At 37.2% G+C, this 26,043-nt stretch overlaps 1 protein-coding gene across 1 annotated transcript in view; it reads right to left on the reverse strand.

Moving 5' to 3' along the window:
* The window catches only part of SYCP2L (synaptonemal complex protein 2 like), a 103,237-nt gene that overhangs the window by 1,590 nt on the left and 75,604 nt on the right, over positions 1–26,043 (reverse strand). The window contains exons 23-29 of the mRNA XM_041771204.1: positions 24,168–24,241; positions 23,947–24,016; positions 10,042–10,137; positions 8,893–8,999; positions 7,903–7,994; positions 5,084–5,183; positions 4,930–4,988 (exon numbers count right to left, since the gene is read on the reverse strand). Coding sequence (XP_041627138.1) covers positions 4,930–4,988; positions 5,084–5,183; positions 7,903–7,994; positions 8,893–8,999; positions 10,042–10,137; positions 23,947–24,016; positions 24,168–24,241 — 598 coding nt within the window. The remainder of the gene's footprint in view (positions 1–4,929; positions 4,989–5,083; positions 5,184–7,902; positions 7,995–8,892; positions 9,000–10,041; positions 10,138–23,946; positions 24,017–24,167; positions 24,242–26,043) is intronic.

Here is a 26,043-nt window from a genome sequence, read left to right on the forward strand (position 1 = left end):
GATTACTGCCTAGGTGTTCTTTCAAGAGTTTTATGGTTTCAGGTCTCACATTTACTTAGGTCTTTAATACATTTTGAGTTTATTTGTGTGTATGGTGTAAGAATGTGGTCCAGTTTTTTCAGCACCATTTATTGCAGAGATAGTCGTTTCCCTATTGTATATTCTTTCCTTCTTTCTCATACAAAATAATTGACCAAGCATGGATTTCTGGGCTCTCTATTCTGCTCCATTGAGCTATATGTCTAATTTTGTGCCAGTACCATACTGTTTAGAATACTAGAGCTTTGTAGTATGGTTTGAAACCAGGATTGTGATACCTCCATCTTTGCTCTTCTTTTTCAAGACTGCTTTCCCTATTCAGGGTCTTTTGTGTTTCCATATAAATTTTAGGATTATTTGTTCTATGCCCGTAAAAATGTTGGTATTCTGATAAGGATTCTATTGAATCTGTAAGTTGTTTTGGGTAGTATGTACATTTTAACAATGCTAATTCTTCCAATCCATCCAATCCACATTTTAACAAAGCTAATTTTTCCAATCCATGAGCATGTATATTTTTCCATTTGTTTTTGTCATCCATTTTTCTCAAAAACGTTCTATAGTTTTCAGAGGACAGGTCTTTCACTTCCTTGGTTAAGTTTATTCCTAGGTATTTTATTCTTTGTGATGTAATCGTAAATGAGATTGCTTTCTTAACTTCTCTTTCTGCTACTCTATTATTGGTGTATATAAATGTAAAAGATTTATGGATATCAGTTTTATATTCTGCAACTTTACTGAATTCATAAATAGGTTCTAATAGTTTTTTGGTGGAATCTTCAGGATTTTCTGGATATAGTATCGTCATCTGCAAATAGAGACAAGTCTACCTTTTTTTTCACCAATTTGGGTACTTTTTACTTCTTTTTCTTCTGATCACTGGGTAAGACTCTCATTACTATGTTGAATAAAAGTAGTGAGTGTGGACATCCTTGTCTTGTTCCTGATCTTAGAGAGAACATTCTCAGTTTTTTTTTATCATTATGATGTTAGCTATGGGTTTGTCATATATGGCCCTTATTATGTTGAGGCATGTTGCCTCTAAATCCACTTGAGAGTTTTTTTTTTTAAATCAGTAATGGAGTTGAATTTTGTCAAATGGTTTTTCTGCATCTACTAAGATGATCATATGATTTTTATCCTTCATTTTATAAATGTAGTATATCTGTTTATCAATTTGTGCATATGGAACCATCCTTGAATTCCTAGAATAAATCCCACCTGATCTTGGTGAATAATCTTTTTAATATACTGTTGAATGCAGTTTACTAATATTTTTTCAGGATTTTTGCATCTATATCCATCAGGGATAACAGCCTATGATTCTCTTTTTTTTTTTTCTTTTTGCCTTATTTTACTTAGCAGTATACTCTCTAGATCTAACCACATTGTTGTAAACGGCAAGATTTCATTGTTTGTTATGGTTGAATAAATAATCCACTGTACACATATACATCTTCTTTATTGATGAACACTTAGGTTGCTTTCATAAAGTAGTTATTGTAAATAATGTGGCAATAAACATTGGGGTGCATGTATTCCTTTGAATCAGTGTTTTTGTATTCTTTGGGTGAATTTCCAGTAATGCAATTAGTATTCTATTTGCAATTAGTTATATGCAATTAGTCTATATGCAATTAGTTAGTAGTTCTATTTTTAAGTTTTTGAGGAACCTCTATACTGTCTTCTATGTTGGCTACATTAGTTTGTATTTCCACCAAAGATGCAAGAGGGTTCCTATTTTTCCACATCCTCACCAATATTTGTTGCTTCTTGTGGTTTTGATTTTGGTCATCCTGACAGGTATGAGGTGGTATCTCCTTGTAGTTTTGATTTGCATTTCCCTAAAGATAAGTGATGGTGGGCATCTTTTCATGTATCCATTGGCCATCTGTCATCTTTGGAAGAATGTCTGTTCATGAGCTTCTGCTCACTTTAACTAGATTATTTGTTTTGGGTGTTGGGTTGTATGAGCTCTTTAGATATTTTGGGCACTAACCCTTAATCACATAGGTTATTTGCAAATATCTTCTGTCATTCAGTAGGTTGTCTTTTAGTTTTGTTGGTTGTTTCCTTCACTGTGCAGAAATTTTTTACCTTGATGAAGTCCAATAGTTTATTTTTGCTTCCTTATTTTGTTCTCCTTGTTTAAGGAGATGTATCTAGAAAGATGTTATGACTGGTATCAGAGAAATTACTGCCTGTGCTCTTTTTCTAGGATTTTTATGGTTTCAGGTCTTACATTTCGGTCCTTAATCCATTTTCAATTTATTTTTGTGTATAGTGTAAGAAAGTGGTCCCGGTTCATTATTTTGCATGTAGCTGTCCAGTTTTCCCAATACCATTTGTTGAAGACACTGTGTTTTTCCCCTGCATATTCCTGGTTCCTTTGTCAAGGTTAATTGGCCATATAATTGTGCATTAATCTGATTCCAAAACCAGATAAGGACACACACAAAAAAAGAGAACTACAGGCCAATGTGTCTGGTGAATGTAGATGCAAAAAATCCTCAACAAAATATTAGCAATATTTCTAAGTATTGCTGTAATCCAGTATAGAAAATGCACTCATCATGATCAAGTGAGATTTATTCCTAGGATACAATGGTGGTTCAATATTTGCAAGTCAATGTGATACATCACCATCAATAAGAGAAAGGATAAAAACCATATGCTCATTTCAGTAGATGCAAAAAAAATGATCTGAGTAAGTACAACAACCATTCATGATAAAAACAAGGGTTTAGAGGGAGCATTCCTTAATATAATAATGGACTTATATGAAAAACTCACAGCTAACATCATACTCAATGGGGAAAAACTGAAAGTTTTTCTCCCTAAGATCAGGAGTAAGACAAAGATGTCCACTCTCACCACTGTTATTTAACATAATACTTGAAGTCCTAGCCACAGCAATCAGGCAAGAGAAAAGAATAAAAGGCATCCAAATTGGTAAGGAAGAAGTGAAACTTCTACTATTTACAGATAATATGATACTATATGTAGAAAATCCTAAAGACTCCATCAAAAAAACTAGTAGAACTGATAGGTGAATTCAGTAAAGTTGTAGGATACAAAATTAATGTACAGAAATCTGTTGCATTTCTATACACTAATAATGAAGCAGCAGGAGAAATTAAGAAAACAATCCTGTTTACGGTTGCACCCAAAATAATAAAATACCTACAAATAAACTTAACCAAAAAGGTGAAACATATGCACTCTGAAAACCATAAAACATTGATGAAAGAAAGAAATTGAAAATACAAAGAAATAGACATTCTATGTTCATGGGTTGGCAGAACAAATATTGTTAAAAGTTCTATATTACCCAAAGAAATCTACAGATTTAATACAATTCCTATCAAGATATCAACAGCATTTTTTTTACAGAACTAGAACACTAAAATTTGTATGAAAATGCAAAAGACCCCAGATAGCCTATGCAATCTTGAAAAAGAAAAATAAAACTGGAGGTATCACAATTCTAGACTTCAAGTTATATTACAAAGCTGTAGTAATCAAAATAGTATGGGTTTTTAAATTACCAATTCAAGTTTGTTACTATGATTCAATTTCATTACTAGTAATTGGTCTGTTCATATTTCTATTTTTTTCTGATTCACTCTTGGAAGATTTTAATTTTCTAGGAATTCATTTATTTCTTCCAGATTGTCCAATTTGTTGGCATATTTCTGTTATTTTTTAAAAAATATTTTATTTATTTATTCATAAGAGACACAGAGAGATGGAAACATAGTTAGAGGGAGAGAGGCAGGCTCCCCCCGTGGGGATTCCCGATGTGGGACTCGATCCCAAGACCCCAGGATCATGACCTGAACAAAAGGCAGATCCCACTGAGCCACTCAGGTGCCCTCGTTATTTTTAAATAAATACATATTTTAAATCTCAGTCTCAATTTTTAATATGGAAAATATTTATAGATATAACCCATGAAACAAAAGCTCTTTGGGGGAATCTGAATAAATTTTCAAAGTGTTAAGAGGTCCTCATTCCAAGAAGTTTGAGAACCTTTCACAACCAACCAGAAGCATTCAGTGAAGAGGTTATGCAAGGATATCTCCTTAATCGTGTGTTGAAAGAGTTTTGAAAATCTATTTACATACTCTCATTGTTATTAATTGTGTTAACTGGAGTAACAGAAGAATGGATAAGTCAAATTTTAAACTTTCTGTGGTGTGATCAGAATAATAGCCTTTCTAAAACTTTGATTTAGATTTCTGTGACAGAAACAGATGCTGAACTGGTAGATAAAGCTCTAGGCAATTACAGGTTTCTATAAGGATTATTTTTTTATTATTCAAGCAGAAACAAAAATCCTAGAATTTCTCGAATAGCAGAAGCAGAGGAGTGGAGGACTCTACTTTCCCATTTCTCTATTCCCTACACTTCAGAGAATCAGACAGTACTCCACACCAATAGAAACAACAGCCTCAGAATGTTCACTGAGTAATCACACTGAAAAGAATGTGTAGCAGAATAAATTCATTGTTTAATACACACACATAAATATATATATTTTAATATACATATATATTCTACAAGACCACAATTCAATATATCTCTTTTTCTCAGAATATATTCATTTTAATTTTTTGAAATATTGCTTAAAAATAAAACATTTTAGATCAAAATCACTGATATTTGTATGATCTTGTTAAATGCTTTGCAGAATTTACACTTCTAAATTGATCCCTAAGCCACGCTCTTTGCTCAGGGAGTGCCACAAAAGTAACTGGTTTGAAGAGATGCAGCTTCATAGCTACCTAAATGCCGTCTTATCAACATCAACCACCCGTACTATAGCTAAAGCACTACCCTCATTCTTCAACTAAGATACATCTGGAAAGAATACTTTGGAAAAAATACCTTAGCACTTGCCGTTCACAGAATGATTTCAAATCATCAGACTGTTTCCCCCAAAATTCCTAAAATTGAACAAAAGTTTTTGTTATTTTACTCTGGAACAGATCCTCTTCAGTGACAGAGGATTTTTTTTTTTTAAAGTGTGGAGGATACTTACCAGAACATCATCCTCAAGGTGTTCCAGAGCCTGAATATCCTTCTCAAGATGGCTCAACTCTTGAAGAATAAAATTGTGAAACTTCTCTAGTTTATGCAGTCTGATAAATGTAAAAAGCAATGGATTTCATTGGGACTGCTTGACTACAACAAAAGACAATCCTCTTATTACAAGAATACTTCTTATTTTGCTCTAGATGCTTGTTTTTTAAATCTAAATTCAAGTTAGTTAGCATATAATGTATTATTAGTTTCAGGGGTAGAATTCAGGGATTCATCAGTCGCATAGAACACCCAGTGCTCATCGCATCACGTGCCTCCTTATTACCCATCACCTAGTTACACCATTCACCTGCCCCCACCCCTCTAGCAACCCTCAGTTTGTTTCCTAGAGTTAAGAGTTTCTTATGGTTTTCCTCCTTCTCCGTTTTTATATTATTTTTCCTTCCCTTCCCCTATGTTCATCTGTTTTTTTCTTAAATTCTACATATGAGTGAAATCCTATGAAATGCACATATGACTGACTTATTTCACTTAGCATGATACCCTCTAGTTCCATCCATGTCATTGCAAATGGCAAGATTTCATTCCTTTCTATGGCTGAGTAATATTCCAGTGTGTGTGTTGTGTTGTGTGTGTGTGTGTGTGTGTGTGTGTGTGTGTGTGTGTATTACATCTTTATCCATTCATCAGTCGATGGGCATCTGGGCTCTTTCCATAGTTTGGCTAAAGTGGACATTGCTGCTATAAACACTGGGGTGCAGGTGCCCCTTCAAGTCACTATTTTTGTATCCTTTGGATAAATACCTAGTAGTGCAATTGCTGGGTGTTAGTGTAGCTCTATTTTCAACTTTTTAAAAAATATTTTATTTATTTCTTTATTCATGAGAGACACACAGAGAGAGGTAGAGACATAGGCAGAGGAGCAGGCTCCCTGCAGGGATCCTAATGCAGGACTTGATCTCAGGACCCCAGGATCACAACCTGAGCCAAAGGCAGACATTCAACCACTGAGCCACCCAGGCGCCCCTATTTTTCAGGAACCTCCATCCTGTTTTCCAGAGTGGCTGCACCAGCTTGCATTCCACCAACAGTGTAAGCAGGTTCCCCTTCGTTTGCATCCTCACCAACCTTTAAGAACACATACCTCTTCTTCCCTCCCCTCTCTGGGGGTGACCATCCTCACCCCCAGAAACTATGCAAACTTTCTGATTTAGCCTTTCAACAGAAGTCTGGATGCAGCTGGCGTTTCAGAATCATCCTTAGAACAAAGGAGAGGTGACTCCACGGAAAAAGACAGAGGCCAGAGCTGGCCTCGAAGCCACTATACCACCAACCATGGCTCCCCATCCCTTCCTACCTTCCACTTGCTCCCTTTTCTCTTGCCTTAAGCTGGTCCCGAAAGCTGAAACTGGCTAATAAACTCGGTCCTCCTCTCCCTATTAGTTCTGAGATTTCCAACATTTGCTATTCTGCATTTACCACATGAACTGCTTATTTGCTTGCTTATTGTCTGTCTTCTGCATTAGGCTGAAAGCTCTATGAGGCAAGAAGCTCCTAAAGCTTGATGGCACTGCTGTCCTGCACTTAGCACTGGATCTGGCACCTAGTGCTACTCAGTGTGTATTTGCTGAATGAAACATGGAAAATTAATAACCCCTAAAAGACAATGGAAGTTCCACAAGTCTAAAGCCCTTCATGGGTTTGTTCTGAGAATTAAATCGCATTGCATGTACAAAAGTTTGAAAAAAATCAAATTCTCATTGACATTATATTTTCTGCCCTAAGAAACTTGCTCCCTCAGTTAAGCTAACCAACCCACCGTTATTTTCTTCCTGTCCTTCATCTGCAGGCCATTCTCTCCAACAAGGAACAATCTCTACACATACCTTCCCTACACCATTCAAACCTTTGTTTCCAAAATCTTGCTACAGAAGCACTTCCATTGTAATGGTTCTGGATTAACTCTAATCGCCACAGAACCCCATCTCCACTCATCTTTCTTATCCTTCACATCTCTATGAAATCTTGCACCTTTGTCCCTCTTGCTCCATGGTCATCAGGGTGTGTTTGTGTACATGTGCATGCGTTATGTGGGAGTGCCTAGCATTTTTTATTGTAGCAATATCTATATATATAACATCAAATTTACACTTTTAGACATTTTTAAGGGTACAATTCAGTAGCATTAAGTACATTCACAATGTTGTACAGCCATCACCACCATTCGTCTCTGGAACTTTTCTATCATCTGAACAAACTCCACACTGATTAAACAATAACTTATTTCCCATGGCCTCAGCCCCTGGTAATCCCTATTCTACTTTCCTTCTCTAGGAATTTGCCTATCCTAAGTACTTCATATACTGAAATCATGCAATTACTTGTCCTTTTGTATGTGGCTTATTTCACTGTGCATAATGTCTTCGAGGTTCATCCTTGATGTAGGTTCTTCCTCCTTAAGGCTGAATAATATTCCACTGTACAGGTATGACACCCAGCATTTACACACACACACACACACACACACACACACACATAACTGGATTCATAATCCAGTCAAATCCTCATAACTGGATTGTAAATATTTTTTAAATAGTGTTTTAGGATCATAGCATGGTAGATCATGAAGAAGCTTGAGACAGGCCTTACCCCATCATCTTATGAATGAAGAACAAGAAACCTAGACAGGTTAGGTAATGTACCAACCTAACATCTTCTCAAGCTTCAGTACCTCAACGACTCTAGCACGGTGGTCATGACACAAATGTTTGTGAGCCATCACACTTTTATGAACTTGATTCGAAACCCAACACTTACCTGCATTGATGTATCTGGTTTAAAAGCTGGATTAAGCAATCTGGTGCTTGCTTTGCATTATTTGAATAAAGTGGACTCCCTCTGTACCTAAGCTAAACCATAACAACAATAACAAAATGATCACGTTTGAATTAACCATAACCACAGAAATGGAGTTCAGGCTTTGTGTGAAAAAGATGCTGCCAGTACCTAAAATTCATAGCAAACATGAGCTGCTAAACAATTGTGATGAGATACCATGTTACACACTTGCTATGTATTACCTCAGGTTCAGTACCAATAAAGAACAATAAGCTAAAATAGGAAAACTTATATTCATGCTATCAAAACACATATTGAATATTTTGAACAAATTTCCATTATAAACTAGCTTACATTGGTATTGCAGAAAATAGGATCAGACTTTGGAGATGTCCTAAATTAGTTAAATGAATATATGTCAGGGTAAGGTTCTTTCCCTGAATGTGCTAATAAATAACTCTTTCATAAAGAGTTTATAAAGATTTATAAACAATAGGACATAAAAGGAGGACACTGAAATGCTTCCAAAGTTCATCTTGCAGACAAGATTTTGGGATAGCCTGCATCTGCACTGCTCAAAGATTTGCCACCACTCAGTTGACCGTCCACCCAAAGTCCACCTCCACCTTTGCCCAGGACATCTCTCATCCACATGATCCCCTCTCCTCCTTGTCTATCGTTATGACCAAATCATGGCTTCCTGGTGCTTCGTGGTCTGAGAGTGGCTATCCCTGGAACCAAATCATGAGTCTGATTTCCACAGAGGCCCATCCGGCCCCCCTGTAGCAAACGGACATGGAATAGCTATCTTATAGATGCAAGCCACAGTTCACAAAGGCACTAAAGTCAGTGGCAAACATATCTCCCCTGCCCCAAAGTCTCAGGAGCAACAATAGTACTGATGAATAATATGAACTTGTTACTTTAAGCTCATAACAAGCTAGCTCTTCATTTTTAGTGAACCATTACCTCAGATTTTCTTTTCAGTTCTTGAGTGAAGTTTTCCAGGGCTGTGATAATAGCAGAATCATTCAAGTTCCCTGGCACAGCTGCCAGGGATGGAGCAGCAATGCCTTCTGAATAATAAAAATAGAACATTAGATAAAGCTAACACAGTGCTCAAAGTAGATGTGCTCAGGCCATCAGCTGCCCAGAGGATGGAGACTCAGTCAGAGGCACAGGTACGATCCATGGTAGTAGCTTCAGTGGAGCCTGACTCTGGCCGACAAGGCCCACCTGAAGCATCAAGTCCTCATGGTGAGCACCTCATGCTGCTTCCCATCAAAACTCACCCTCTGGTAAGTGCTCATTTCATCCTAACTTTCCCAGAACTTTAAATTGGAGCACCTGCTATTATGTCTAAGCAGCAGCCTGAAGGAGGTGTTGCAGGAGGTTTTAATGAGGACGTGATGGGAAGGACATTTCTATGGGGGTAACATTGGCATCATGGCCTCTGGGTGCCCAGCATTTTATGAGGGCCCATGAGGGCTCTGATACTATTCTAAGAGATTTGTAGGTATTGACTTATTTAATTCTCACAAAACCATGTGAAGTAGGCCCTATTGTTGTGCTTATTGAACAGAGGGAGCAAATAAGTTGTGCAAGCTCACACCAACAGTGCCAGGATTAGAACCCAGGCTGACTGGTTCTTAACCACCAACTGCTAGAACCACTGGGCTTCCCAATTAGACCTCTTGGGGCCTCCCATTTTGAAACAGAGTAACATCATTTAGCAGAAGGCCAACCCCACATATGCAGATGCTTTGGATCATTCTCCTTCATTAGTATAGAGTAGATCTTTCTTACAGAAACTTGGTCAATAACTACCAACCCAAGCAGAGATCTAGAAGTTTGAGAACCTGAGGCCCTAAAACTTGTCATAAAGAGGAGTGAAGAGGCAAAATCAAAATGCTAGAAGGACACGGTGCTTGTTTGCCCTTATCTATAATTTGTGCAACAATTTTCTTGGCTTTGAAAGGACAAAATGCTTAGCTTTTAGAGTTCTGCAACTCCTCTGATCTTCAAACCATAACCCCCTTAGAGTGTGTGCTGGGACATTCAGTGCTTACAGATTTATCACAGTCCTGCTTGAATGGCTGGTTGGGCACATAACGTTACCTGCTAAATCTTCTGTCACTGAGGAGAGAGGCTCTGGAGCGGACCCTTCTTCCAATTTTGACTGTTTTGACTTAGCAAAGCTGCCATCTGATACGTCTGAAAGCAAGCACAGCACAATAACCACACACACGTTCCTCTTGTCCCAATTTTATCTTGTCCTCTTTCCACCAGTTAATACCTAACTTTGATAAGTAGCAAGCAAAACTTGTTCCCAGTTACTAAGGACTTATCAGTTGGCATACAAAGAACAGCCCGAGTATCCAAGCACGAAGCCTGCTGATGCCTGAAAGAGGACACAGGGGAACGGGCATCCCTTTGATGAGCTCTGTAACATTTAGGAATGATCTGCTTAGCAAAGTACAGATGGACTCAAACAAAACAGTAGTGGATGTAGCATCAACACTGCTAGGGCTCAGGCTAAATGGCAAGGGAGAAAGGTATCTGAGCAGATGGGAAGCTCAGGAGATCACCCTACAAGGTGCGTCGCCTGCTGGTGACACTAGAGCTTTAGTGCTGTACTGAGGGCTGCCTTATAAATGAAGTCATGCTGGCTCCTCACTAGCTAAACTTTGAGACCTCAGTTTATGAGATTTTAAATATAGATCCTCTTTCAATTTGGCATTTACTAAATATTTTCTTTTGATGTTCACTTTTATCCTAAACATGTCCTTGTTCCTATGTGAGCCCCCGCCCAAACTTATCAATGGCACCACCATTGTCAATAGAGGCCTAGAATTAGGCCCAACTCCTGCTTTTCCTTACCATCCTCCCATCTCTCTTCCATCACCAAAGGCCAAGGTCCTGCATAGAGAATGAATTCATCCCTCTTTCTGCATTCCTACATCACGACCCTGTCCAAGCCCATCCTCCCTTGAGGACCTCACCAGTCCTATGCCTTCAACTGTGTTAACTCCCAAATTTCTCTCGTCCCTTTATTAAGCAGCAAATTTGTGTTTCCAACTGCTTAGCCAACAACCCCATCTCAAAACATACTCTATTCTATCCTTCTCCACCCAAACCACTCTTTCTTCCCCACCATACACTTAGCCCCTACATATACACCTAGCTGTGAAGTCATCTGGCTTTGCCCCTTCTCTTCACATATCCTGCCAGTCATTCATTATACTGATTTGTCCCTTTGAAGGGGAAGAAAAATCCAAATTCATTACTCAATACATATTTGAATGTTACTATGTACAAATATTTGAATGACCTGTACAATATGATGGTACAGTGGAGAAGCAAAGAGACAACTTACTCTTTCTGTGCTCTGCTTCTCTACATAGTCTCCCTGGAGTGTCTCAGGCACCCCAGACGTTTTTATCTCAAGGCCCTGCTCTTGCTGCTCCTCTGACTTGAATCCTTTCCTCCATAGATCTGTATTGGCCAGGTTTCCTCTGGCCAACCAACATAAAATTCAGTACAACCCCTCAACTTTTAATCTCTTTCCATGCTTTTTCTTTTTAAGATTTTATTTATTTATTCATGAGAGACACAAAGAGAGGCAGAAACACAGGCAGAGGGACTCAATCCCAGGACCCCTGGATCATGACCTGAGCCAAAGGCAGGTACTCAACTACTGAACCACCCAGGTGCCCCTATACTTGACTTTCCCCCCCCATCTTTTATCATAATATAACACACTACATGTTTTACTCTTCTTGTATATTATTTGCACTCCCCTGCCACACACACACACACACACACACACACACACACACACACACACACACGAAGATAAACTCTGGCAAAGGCCAGTATTTTGTCTTGATCACCAGAATATCTAACACTTAGAAAAGTGCCTGGTCTGCAGTAGACAATCAGTAGATATTTATTGAATGAATAAATGAATGTTACACAATATCCAAGTTCCTATGAAAAAAAATTATAAACCAAGGTGTTCCCAAGACAACAACATAGGAAGACCCTGAACTCACCTCCTTCACAGACACACACATCTATAGAGATTAGAGAATTAAAGAATGGAGGGCACGGCAAAGGAGAGAGAGACCACATAGAGAACAGCAAGAGAGAGGGAGACATGGTACTGAAGGGGACCCCAGCCCCCACACTGTGAACTGCAGTGGGGAAGGATAGTCCTAAGGAACAGGGAGCAGATTTGTCTGCCCGGGGCAAAGAATAAAGGCTGCGGTTTAAAAGGGCAACTAGGATAAAAAAGATCTAGCCCTGGGACCCTGCCAAACAGTGGAGGAGTGACTAGAACTCACTCTGGATCACAGGGGTTAGTGAGGACTGTGGTTTATGTTCATCCTCTACCTTAATAGCACAGAGGGAATGTGGCTTCCATAGCTGACCTACTTCTATACCAGCCCCAGCCATCCTACCAAAAGGGAGCCAGTGCAGCACATACCACAACACCCCTGGCCAGCAGTCACTATGGCTCCAACTATCTCATCAAGACACAAAACATCCCAGAACGCTTTAGGCCTGAATCACTTCACCTCTAGACAACTTGCCAGGGGCACCCCCACAATGCCTCCCTCTGCACAGAGTGCCCTTGAACCCTCTAGGACCATCCCTCCTTTGGCTCCAGACTACCCCCTGCATGGAGCATCCCAGGACACCCCAGCTTGCACCTACTTCAGTTTTAACCATCCTACTAGCGTGCCCTCTACTTAGAAGGCCCAGGGATGTAGAGAAAAGGGAATCCTCTTGCACTATTGTGGGAATGCAAACTGGTGCAGTCACTGTGGACAACAGTATGAGGGTTCCTCAAAAAGTTAAAAACAGAACTACCCTGGGTGTTTAAAAAAACAAAAAATACAAAAAACACAAAAAAAACCCAAAACAATTCAAAGGGATACATGAACCCTCATGTGTTTAGCAGCATTATTTACAATAGCCAAATTATGGAAGCAACCCAACGGTCCATCAATAAATGAATGGATAAAGATGTGGTGTATATACACAATGGAATAATATTGAGCCATAAAAAGAATGAAATCTTGCCATTTGCAACAACATTGATGGAACTAGAAAATATAAAGCTAAGCAAAATAAGTCAGAGAAAGACAAATACCATATGATATCACTCATATGTAGAATTTAAGAAACAAATGAGCAAAGGAAAAAAAGAAAGGCAAACCAAGAAACAGACTCTTAACTCTAGAGAACAAACTCATGGTTACCGGAGGGAGGTAAGTGAAACAGATCAAAGAGATTACACATACACTTAATCTTGTTGAGCACTGAGAAATACATACAAGTGTTGAATCACTATATTGTACACCTAAACCTAATATAGCACTGTATGTTAACTACACTGGAATTAAAATAAAAATAAAAAATAAAATCAACAGAAAAAGAAATTCCCACATAGAAGGGAACCTCCGTAAGTTTATATTTGGCATATGTCACAAATTATTATAAATATAATTATTTTATGTTATATATCAGCAGATGCCTCATCAGAAATTTTGCAGGCTGAGAAAAAAATGGAAAAAAAACACACACACACACACACACACATATATAAAATGCTGAGAGAAAACAATTGCTAACCATGAATATTTGAACTGGAAAAGTTGCACTATAGAAATGAAGGAGAGGTAAAGACTTTCTCAAACAAATAAAAGCTGAGGGAGTTTATCATCACAAGACCTTCTTATAAGAAATGCTAAAAGTAGTTTATCAAGTGAAAATGAAAGGGTGCCAATTAGTAACATGAGAACGTAGGAAATATAAGTCACACTAATGAGCACACAGTTAATATCAGGATACTATAATGTGGCAGTGTGTTAATTACTTGACTCTAGTATAAAAGATGCAAATATTGAAAATAATTATACCTATAATAATTTGGTAAATGTATGCCCAATATAAACAGAGGTACGTTGTGATGACAAAAACATAAAATTTGGGGGAAGAAAAGGGTGGAGTTTTGTATGCAAAAATTTCATCATTTTGAAATAGATTATTAGATATCTAAGACATTATATGTAGTCTTGGTAGTCACAAGCAAAACCTACACAAAAGTCACAAAGCAAAACCTACACAAAAGATACACAAAGGTATAAAAATATACCAAGGTGAAAAATCACCAATTCACAAAAGAGAGGAAGAGATTAACAAAGGTACTATTAAAATGCCAGAAAATAACAAAATGACATTAGTTATTCCTAACCAATCAATGGCTACTTTAACTGTTAGTGGACTGACCAATTAAAAAAAGGGAAGAGGCCCGAAATAGACATTTTTCCACAATTGGTCAACAGACACATGAAAGGACATTCAACATCACTTATCAGGGAAATGAAAATCAAAACCACAATGAGATATCACCTCACACCTGTCAGACTGGCTAAAATTAAGAAGGTAAGAAACAACAAGTGTTGGTGAGAATGTGGCGAAAAAGGAACCCTCACGTACTGCTGCTGAGAATGTAAACTGGTACAGCCACTGTAGATAACAGTATGGAGGTTGCTCAAAAAATTAAAAATAGAAATACCATATAGGGGCACCTGAGTGGCTCATTTGGTTAAGCATCTGACTTTGGCTCAGGTCATGATCTCAGGGTCCTGGGACTGAGCCCCATGTCAGACTCCTCACTCAGCAGAGAGTCTGTTTCTCCTTCTGCTCCTCTCTCTCCCCCTGCTCAAAGTCTCTCACTTCCTCAAATAAATAAAAGAAATCTTTTCAAAATGCTGTATGATCCAGTAATTCCACTACTGGGGAGGATTTACCCAAGGAAAATGAAAACACTAACTCAATAAGATCTATACACCCCTATGTTTATTATAGCATTATTTACAACAGCCAAGACTTGGAGGCAACCTGAGTGTCCATCAATAGATGAATGAATAAGGAGGATGTGGTGTATACACACACACACGCGCGCGCACGCACACACACATACATATATTATGCAGCCATAAAAAAGGATGAGATCATGCCATTTGAGACAACATAAATGGACCTAAAGGGTATTATGCTAAGTGAAACAAGACTGAGGAAGACAAATACCATATTATTCCACTTACAAATGGAATCTTAAAAAAATGAACAAACAAAAAGTAGAATCAGAACTATAAATACAGAGAACAAATTGATGGTGGCCAGAGAGGAGAGGAGAGTGAAGGGGCTGGACAAAATGGGTAAAGAAGAATGGAAGATATGGGTCTCCAATCATGGATCAAATAAGTCACAGGAATAAAAAGCAAAGCATAAGGAATTCAGTCAATGATATTGTAATAGCTCTGTATGGTGACAGATGGTAACCATACTTGCAATGAACATAGCATAATATATAAGCTCGTCAAATCACTAAGTTGTATGCCTAAAACTAATGTAATATTGTATGCCAAGTATACTCAAAATTTTTTTGAATTAAATTAAGTGCAAGAGGATTGAATTCTTCAATCAAAAGGAATAAAGTAGCTGAGTGGATTTAAAAATAAAAGACCTAATTATATGCTACCCACAAGAGATTTAGTTCACTTTAAGGATGTGCATAGGCTAGGGACACCTGGGTGGCTCAGCGGTTGAGCGTCTGCCTTTGGCTCAGGGTGTGATACTAGTCCAGGATCGAGTCCTGCATCAGGCTTCCTTTAAGGAGCCTGCTTCTCCCTCTATGTCTCTGCCTCTCTCTCTGTTTCTCATGAATAAGTAAGTAAAATCTTTAAGAAAAGAAAAAGGATGTGCACAGGCTCAAAGAGAAGGAAAAAATATTCCATCAAATAGAAACTAAAAGAAAACAGAGATAGCTTATACTTACATCAGACAAAATAGACTTTAAGTCAAAAGTAGTAATAAGAGACTAAGACAATCACTGGATAATGATAAAGGGATCAATTCATCAAGAGGATATAGCAACAGTAAATATAAATGTATCCAATGTCAGACAAATATATTAAGGAAATACTAACCCATGGGAAGGGATAAACAGACTATGAATTAATAGTAGTAGACCTTGATACCACACTTTCAACAATGGATAAATTATACAGACAGAAAATCAATAAGAAAACACTGGACTTGATTTTACTTTACACCAAATAGACCTAACAGACACATACAGATTCAACAGCAGAATAGCAATTCTTTTCAAGCACATGTGGAACATTTTCTAGGATACACCATATGTTGGGTCACAAAACAAGTCTCAGGAAATTTAAGAAGATTGAAATAATACAAAATATGATCTGAAAATAGAAATGCCAGGAAGAAACTGGAAAGTTCACAAATATGTGGAGATTAAGCAGCACATTCCTGAACATTTGTGTCAAAAAGGAAATCAAAAGGAAAATCAAAAAATATCTTGACACAAATGAAAACAGAAACAATCTACAAAAACTGGAGCTCAGTAAAACTAAGTACTGAGAGAAATTTCTAGCCATAAATGCCTACATTAAGGGAAAAAATCCAAATAAACCACCTAACCTTACATCTTAAAACTAGAAAAAGACCAAACTAAGCCTTATTTGCAGAAGGAAAGAAAGATCAGATCATAAATAAATAAAATAGAGACCAGAAAAAAAAATCAATGAAACTAAGAGCTGTTTTTTTTTTCTTTTTTTTGAAAAAAGATAAACTTGACAAACTTTTAGCTAGACTAAGGGGAAAAAAAAGACTCAAAATAAGAAATAAGAGACATTACAACTGATACCACAGAAATACAAAAGATTGTAGGAGGCTACTGTGAATAGTTATACACCAAAAAAACTGGATACTTAGAAGAAATGGACAAATTCTTAGAAACATACAACCTACTAAGACTGAATCATGAATAGAAAATTTGATAGACTAGTAATGAGGAAATCAAATCAGTGAATTCTACCAAGAATTTAAAGAATTTACACCAATCCTTCTCAAACATCCAAAAACTGAATAAAAGTAAATATTCTCAGATCATTTGATGAGGCCATTATTACTCTGATACCAAACCAGATACTACAAAAACAAAAAAAACTACAAGCCAATACACCTGATAAATATAGACGCAAAATTTCTCAACAAAAAACTAGCAAACAGAATCCAACAGCACATTAAAAGGATCATACACCACAATCAAGTGGGAATTTATCCCTGGGAAGCAAGGAGGGCTCAACACCCACAAATCAATAAATGTGATAAACCGCATTAATAGAATGAAAGATTAAAATCATATGTTCATTTCAATAAATGCAAAAAAACCCACATTTAACAAAATTCAACATCTTTTCATGAAAAAAAAAAGCTCAACAAATTGAGAATAGAGGGAATATACCTCAATATAATGAAGACCAGATATGACAGGCCCACAGCTAATGTCATACTCAATGGTGAAAATTTAGTTTTTCTCTAAGATCAGGAGCAAGACAAGGGTGCCCATTCCTACTACTCCTATTTAAGATAGTACTAGGAATTCTAGCCAGAGCAATTAAATAAGAAAAAAAGATGTTATCCAAGTTGGAAAGGAGAAATAAAATTGTCTCTTTGTAGGCTACATGATTTTATATAGAGAAAATTGCAATAGCATCAAAACCAATAATATACTTAGGAATAAAATTAACCAACAAGTTGAAATATCTATACATTAAAAACTGTAAGACACTGATGAAAGAAACTGAATACACAAATAACTGGAAAGATATCTCATGTTTATGGATCAGAAGGACGAGTATTAAGATACGCATGCTACCCAAAGCCATCTATGGACTTAATACAATACCTATAAAATAAATTCCAAAAGCATTATGGATCCAAAAAGACCTAGAATAGCAGAAGAAATTCTGAGAGAAGAACAAAGCTGGAGATATCACATATCTAGATTTCAACCCATACTACAATGCTATAATAATCAAAACAGTATGGTATTATGTGCAATGTAATATTATTCAGTCCATAAAAGAGAATGAAATCTTGCTATTTCCAACAACAGAGATGGATCTAGAGAACATAATGCTAAATGAAATAAGTCTATCAGAGAAAGATAAATACCATATGATTGGACTCATGTGGAATTCAAGAAATAAAACAAATGAACAAAGGGGGGAAAAGAGAGGCAAACAAGAAACAGACTCTTAACTCTAGAGAATAAACTTATGGATGGATGGATGGGGGATGGGTAAAATAGGTGATGGGGACTAAGGAGGGCACTTACATGATGAGCACTGGATGACGTATGGAACTGTTGAATCACTATATTGCACACGTGAGATTGATATAACACTGTGCGTTAACTATACTGGAATTTAAAAAATAATAAAAAGGACTTTTAAAAAGATTTATTTTTAGAGAGAGAAGGGGGAAGGGGATAGGGAGAAGGAGAGAGTCCCAAGTAGATGCCACACTGAGCAGGAGGCAGGGCTCCATTTAAAAACATTGAGATGACAACCTGAACCAAAACCAAGAGTCAGATACCAACTGACTATACCACCCAGTACCCCTAATAAAAAGTTTTTAAAAAACCGTATGGTAGTGGCACCTTGTAGCTCTGTCAGTAAAGCCTCCGACTCTTGATTTTGATTCATGTCATGATCTCAGGGTCATGAGATCTAGCCCTGCCTCTAGCTCCATACTGAGCAAGGAGTCTGCTTCTTTTCTTCTCCCACTTCATCTGCCTCTCACCCACTCACACATGTGCATGCTCTCTCTACACAATCTTTTAAAAAAACTGTATAGTATTGGCAAGAAAATAATCACATAAACCAATAGAGCAGAATCAAGGGCTCAGAAACAAACTCTTGTATATTCAGTCAATTAATATTTGACAATGGGAGCCAAGAATACTTAGTGGATAGAGTCTCTTCCATAAACGATGAGATAATATATGAGATTATATATATATATATATATATAGGATATATATATATAAACGATGAGATAATATATATCAAGGGGACATATACGATATAAAGGGGACATACGATATAAACGATGAGATAATATATATAAAGGGGACAATCCAATAAGAAGACATAACAACTGTAAATATTTATGCACTCAACGTGGGAGTACCCAAATACTTAAAGCAGTTAATAACAAACATAAAGGAACTGATAGTAATACAATTAATTACAGCAAGGGAATTTAACACCCCATTTACATTAATGGACAGATCATCCAAACAGAAATCAAAAGGAAACAATGGTTTTGAATGACACATAGGACCAGCTAAATTTAATAGATATATTCAGAACATTTTATCCTAAAATATCAGAATACATATTCTTTTTTAAGTGCCCATGGATGGGCAGCCCGGGTGGCCCAGAAGTTTAGCACTGCCTTCAGCCCACGTCAAGCTCCCTGCATGGAGCCTGCTTCTCCCTCTGCCTGTGTCTCTGCCTCTCTCTCTCTCTCTCTCTCTCTCTCTGTTTCTCATAAATAAATAAATAAAATCTTTAAAAAAAAGTTTAAGTGCCCATGGAACATTCTTTGGAACTGATCACCTATTAGGCCATAAAATAACTCAATAAATTTAAAAAGATCAAAGTCATACCATACATCTTTTCTGGACACAGTGCTATGAAACTAAAGATCAACTATAAGAAAAAAAATCTGCAAGAAGCACCTGGGTGGCTCAATCAGTTAAGTGTCCAACTCTTTTTTTTTTTTTTCCTTAGGATTTTATTTATTCATTTGAGAGACAGAACATGAGCAGGGAAAGGAGCAGAGGGAGAGGGAGAAGCAGACTCCCCATTGAGCAGGGAACCTAATGTGGAGCTCGATCATAGGACCTGGGATCATGACCTAAGCAGAAGGCAGAAGCTTAACCAACTGAGTCACCCAGGCACCACATGCCCAACTCTTGATTTCAGCTCAGGTCATGATCTCTTGGTTGTGGGATAGGGCCCCATGTTGGGCTTCACACTTAGTGGGGAGTCTGCTTGAGATTCTCTCTCTCTTCTCTCCCTCTGCCCCTCCCCCCACTTGTGCTCTCTAAAAATAAATCTTAGAAAAAAATCTGCAAGAGCACAAATATGTGGAGGTTAACATGCTACTAAGTAATGAATGGATCAACCAAAAAATCAAAGAGCAAATCAAAAAATACATGGAGACAAATGAAAATGAAAACAATGCTACGAACCTTTGGGATGCAGCAAAAGTGGCTCTCTGTGGGAAGTTTATACCAATACAGGGCTATCTCAGGACGAAAAATGTAAAATAAACATTCTTACTTTATACCTAAGGGAGCTAGAGAAAGAACAAACACAACCCGAATCAGTAGAAGGAAGGAAATAATAAAGATTAGAGCAAAAATACACAAAATGGAAACTAAAAAAAAAAAAAAAATTGAACAGATCAATGAAACCAGGAGCTGGCTCTTTGAAAAGATCAACAAAATTGATAAATTTCTAGCCAGACTTTGCAAGGGGAGAGAGGGAGAGGATTCAAACAAAATCAAAAAGAGGAAAAATAACTGATCCCACAGAATTACAAGGATAAGAGAATATTATGAAAAATTATATGCTAACAAACTGGACAATCTAGAAGAAATAGATAAATTCCTAGAAATATATTAACTTCCTAAAATGGAATCAGGAAGAAATAGAAAAGTGGAACATACTGATTACCAGCAATGAGATTGAATCAATAGTAAAAAAAAAAAAAAAACTCCAAACAAACAAAAGTCCAGGACCAGATAATTTCACAGGTAAATTCTACCAAACATTTATTTTTTTTTAAAAATTTTTATTTATTTATGATAGTCACAGAGAGATAGAGAGAGAGGCAGAGACACAGGCAGAGGGAGAAGCAGGCTCCATGCACCGGGAGCCCGATGTGGGATTCGATCCTGGGTCTCCAGGATCACGCCCTGGGCCAAAGGCAGGCGCCAAACCGCTGCGCCACCCAGGGATCCCCTCTACCAAACATTTAAAGAAGAGTTAACATCTACTCTTCTGAAACTATTCCAAAAATTAGGAAAGAAAACCTTACAAACCCATAATTATAAGGTCAATTAATATTCAACAAAGCAGGAAAGAATATCCAATGGGAAAAAGTGTCTTAAACAAATGGTGTTCGGGAAAAAAGGACAGCTATATGCAGAAGAATGAAATTAGACCACTTTCTTTCACCATACACAAAAATAAATTCAAAATGTATAAATTCAAAGACCTAGTGTGAGACCTGAAACCATAAAATTCCTAGAAAAGAGCCCAGGCAGTAATGTGTCTGACACTGGCCAAAACAACATTTTTTTCTTTTCTTTCTTTCTTTTTTTTTTTTTTTTAACATTTTTTCTAAATATTTTTCCTGATGCAAGGGAAATGAAAGCAGAAAATAAGCTAGTGAGACGACACCAAAATATAAAGCATTTGTACAGCACAAGAAACCATCAGTGTAATGTAAGGCACCTTTCTGAATGAGAGAAGATATTTGGTTTTTTGATTTAAATTCAACTAGCCAACATACAATACATCCTTAGTTTCAGATGTAGTTTTCAATAATTCATCAGTTGCATATAACACCCAGTGCTCATCACATCACGTGCCCTCCCTTAATGCCTGCCACCCCGTTACCCGTCCCCCCACCTCCCTTCAGCAACCCTCAGTTTGTTGCCTATGACTAAGAGTCTCTATGCTTGGTCTCCCTCTCTAACTTTTCCCCATTCAGTTTCCCCTTCTTCCCTTATGGTCCTCTGTGTTTTTTATATTCTGCATATGAGTGAAACCATATGATAAATGTCTTTCTCCAGCTGACTTATTTCACTCCGCATAATACCCTCCAGTTCCAGCCACATCGATGTATATGGTGGAAATTCGTCTTTTCTGATGGCTGAGTAATATTCCATCGTATATACAGACCACATCCTCTTTATCCATTCTTCTGTTGAAGGACATCTTGGCTCCTCCCACAGTTTGACTATTGTGGAAATTGCTGCTATGAACATTGGGGTGCAGGTGCCCCCTCATTTCACTGCAGCTGTTGCTTTTCTTTACAATTCATTCTTTGTTTGCAGCCCTAAATAATATGCATTTCAGTTTTATTTCATGTATGATGCAAACAAATGGCATCATACCGTGTAAATTTTGTGTGGCCTGCTTCTGCTCAGAATCATTTGTAAAATCTATTTATGCTGAGGGATGTAGGTGAAATATATTTATTTTAATCACAGCATTACATTCAGTTATATGAATGGACCATATTTTATCTGTTCTAGGGCTGTGGGAAATTTGGATTGTTTGCAGTTTGGGATGTTATAAATAATGCCACTGTGCAGAATGATTTACATTTCCCTGTCCATATGTGAAAAGTGTTCCCTAGATATAGTCTTAAGAACAGAATTGCTAGGCTACAGATCTTATGTATCTTTAACAGTTTTAGATGTGCCAAATTGTTTTTTCCAAACCGGTTGTATCAATTTACTTTCCCATTAGCTGTATGTAAGAGTCCTGTTGCTTCACATTCTCAAACACTCGGGATTTTAAAATTTGTGTGTGTGTGTGTGTGTGTGTGTGTGTAGATGTTGGAGTTTTAATTTGAATATCCCTGATTAAGGTTAAGAGTCATTTTTACATGTTAGCCATTTGAATCTCCTCTTTTGTGTAGTATCTAAAACGTCTTTCCCATTTGTCTGGAGGATTCTTTTTACGTCAGTTCCTAGGAACTCTTCATATATCCAGGACTTGGTTATAGGTCTTGTAAATGTCTTCTTGCACTGTATGGTTTGTACTTCTCTTTGTATGATGCTCTCAGTGTAGGTCTTTATGGCTGATTTTTAAATAAAGTTTTTAATTTTAATAAATTCTAGTTTATTCATCTTTTCTCTGTGGCTAGCACTTTTTGATCTTGAGAAATTCTTTGCTATCAAAAGTCAAAGATATTCTCACGTAATATTTCCTATATCATATATATTTATTGCGGTACATTTCTGAGTACCACTAGAAGTAAGTGCCACGTGGCATATTTTCAATTTAAAATATTTTCTATTTTTTGCTTGTACTTTTTTGGCCCAAAGATTACTCAGAAGTATATTTCTTAATTCTCAATAGTAGGGGATTTTTTAAAGCTATGATTCTGTTACTGTTTTCTAGATTGATTGCATTGTGGCTAGAGAACATAATCTGTATCACATAAACCTTTGAAGTTTTGACATGTACTCTGACCCAGTAGAGGTCAATTTTTTAGAGGTAGCTTATGGTCAAAAAGTATAATTCATGATCACTGTAACATCTATATAAAGTATGGTATGTCCATTAGGTCCATATAAAGGTATATGTCCATATATGTCCATATATGACCTTATATGTCCATATAAAGGTATGTCCATTAGGTCACTTAAAATTATGTTCATCAAATATTTTATGTTCATTTTTTTCAGTCTGATTGTTCTATCAATTGTTGCATTCCCACCAACAGTGTAAGAGGGTTTCCCTTTCTCTGCATCCTTGCCAACATCTGTTTATTTCCTGAATGTACAGCTATTTCAATCTTCCTGATATTTCACTTAAAATGTAAAGAGAAAACCAATGGTTCGGGAACATCCTAAAGAGTAGCTAGGTGCTAACACTAATTCACAAACCTGTGAACTGTTGGAAAATCTTACTGCGGTTACCATGAGAAAACGAACTGGGAAGTTTCCATACTTGGCCACGCCATTTTTTTAGAACATTGCTTTATCAACTGCAAGTGACCTACTCACTCAGGGATGGGAAGAGCCTCTGGGCCAGATCCTTAGGAAAGAGCCCCCACTGAGCTCTCCTTTGAGGCCAGAGAGGAGGCAGCCAGTCCCAGACTACATGCTTCTTGAAACAAGACCCTTGTTGTTCCTGAGTGAAGCCCCCTGTCCCTCCCCTTGACCTTGACACACTTTTAGAGATGGTAAGCAGATTGTACTGCTCTCTCCAATGCCTGGTGTCCCTATGTAAAGTGATTTTTATCTGCTGCAATTGGAGTAACAGTCCAGCCTACCAAAATCAAATTATTATTTGCTTTATTCTGCAGAGTTTAGTATTCCCTCACCTCCATCTTCCAAGTTTTGCAGTTTGTGTTTGAAGCTAGTACTCTTCATCAATGACTCTTGGTCTACAGTCTACAAAAAAAAAAAAAAAAAGGCCATAAAAGTATGTTACAATAAGACACAAAAAGTGCTACATCAACCCAAAAGAAGGAATAAAGCACATCATGCAAATAGGATATTAGCTCTGGAAAAACCAGATGAATAACCAACAATTAAATAGTACCTTAGATACATTTTCTTCAACTTCTGAGTGTTCCAAGGAAGACAGATCGCTCAGTGGGTGGGGACTTTGAAGTTCTAGGCATTAGAACAGATTCCAGGGAATAAACATGCGAAGAAGCAATTTCAGATAATAATGTTTCTCTATCACTCTCTATGTTAAATCTTACCATCAAAAAAATATATACTAAAAAAGAAGTCCCTTTGTATCTTTCAGGGGGTGTGGGGTTACTAGGTTTGTAGATCTGTAGGTAAAATGAAGAGCCTCAACTAAATCAGCACCTTTCATAGCTTCCCAGTTGGCCCCCAACATATGGACAAAGTTCCTACCACCTTAAGATTGTGATCCTTCCTTCTTCTCTTTCATAGTTCTACCTCTTGCTGTCTACTGCCACATTTTTCTCTTTTCCTTACTCCTTTTCTTCCAGTGGCAGCCATGCTAAGAAGTGGTCCGTCACCAGCTTACTGACTGCTATCACGTGCCTGGCAATGTGCACAGCTGCAGAATGATAAAGGTGAACACACTAAAATCCCTAGCCTTACAAAAGATGTGAATAGTTTCAATAAAATGCGATGGAGGTTAAGATACACACCTAACAGGACAAGGGTTGGCAAAATCTGGCCCCTCCAGGCAAAGCCAGTCTACCACTTGGTTTTGCAAATAAAGTTTTAATGGAAATGCAGGCATGTGCACTGGTTTACATCTGGGCTGGGGCTGAGGTTGCAGAGCTGAATAGTTGAAACAGAAACTACAGAGGCGAAAAAAGCAAAAAAAAATACCATCTGGTACTTTATAGCAATAGTTTACCAATCCCTGCTATAAGTCATCATTTGAGTGTTCTTGCTTCTTTAAAAGTGGAAGGAACACGAGCTAATCTCCAGTGTTAAAAGCAAAATTAAAACACAATGTCCTCTATATTTTGCTAATGAGGACATTAAAGGAAAGATCATATATTCATACTTTCTTCAACAGATATTAAAAGAAAAAATCTTGTTTAGTTCCAATGACTGTTCCTAAAATTTATTTTTTCTATGTAAATCAACAGAAAATCAGGTACCTGTTTTCTGAACAGAATCTTCAGGAGAATCTCCAGAAACTCTTGGAGGTCGTGGAGTTACTCTGCTTGGAGGTCTCTTTCCATAATGGTGTTAGAGGTTTCACCTAAAATATAGTATTTTATCTATACTTTGGCAAATCGAACTTCAATAAAATATATATATAATAAATAAAATATAGTATTTTTAAAGAGTGTTAACATCCAGAACCATTCAAAATAGCTTTCAAAAACTTCCAGTATATTTCTAATATCCTTTCAAGCAGTTTAAGTACTGGATTTGCTCCATTCGAAAATAAACACTAAGACCATGATCTCAAAGTTGGAAGCACATTAATTCGGTTCAATTAATTCAATTATGAATCAATTCACAATTCTAACTCAAAAATAACTCGAAATCAAAGTCCTCAAAGTAGGGCCCCCATACCAGAAGAGAGCATCAGCGACACCCAGGAACTTGACAGAAATGCAAATTCCAGAGCCGTCTCTTACTTAGTCAGAAACTATGAGGACAGAACCTGGCAGTCTGCATTTAAATAAACCATGTTAGTCATTCTGATGATCACTACAGTTTGAGAACCACTGCTCTAAATCAGGAATTCACAAACTACAGTTCACTGGACTTCTAATAAAGTTTTATTGGAATGCAACACACTCATTCACTTAGTCCATGGCTGCTTTCGTGCTACAATGAAAGAGTTGAATAGTCACCGCAGAAAATATTTATGATCTCTGTGTCTAAAATGTTTACAGTATTTACTATCTGATCCTTTACAGAACAAGTTTGCTGACTTTTGCCTGATAAATTATTCTCTTATATTCCAA

Source organism: Vulpes lagopus, chromosome 10 (genome assembly GCF_018345385.1).
Source record: "Vulpes lagopus strain Blue_001 chromosome 10, ASM1834538v1, whole genome shotgun sequence".
Classification (NCBI taxonomy): Eukaryota; Metazoa; Chordata; class Mammalia; order Carnivora; family Canidae; genus Vulpes; species Vulpes lagopus.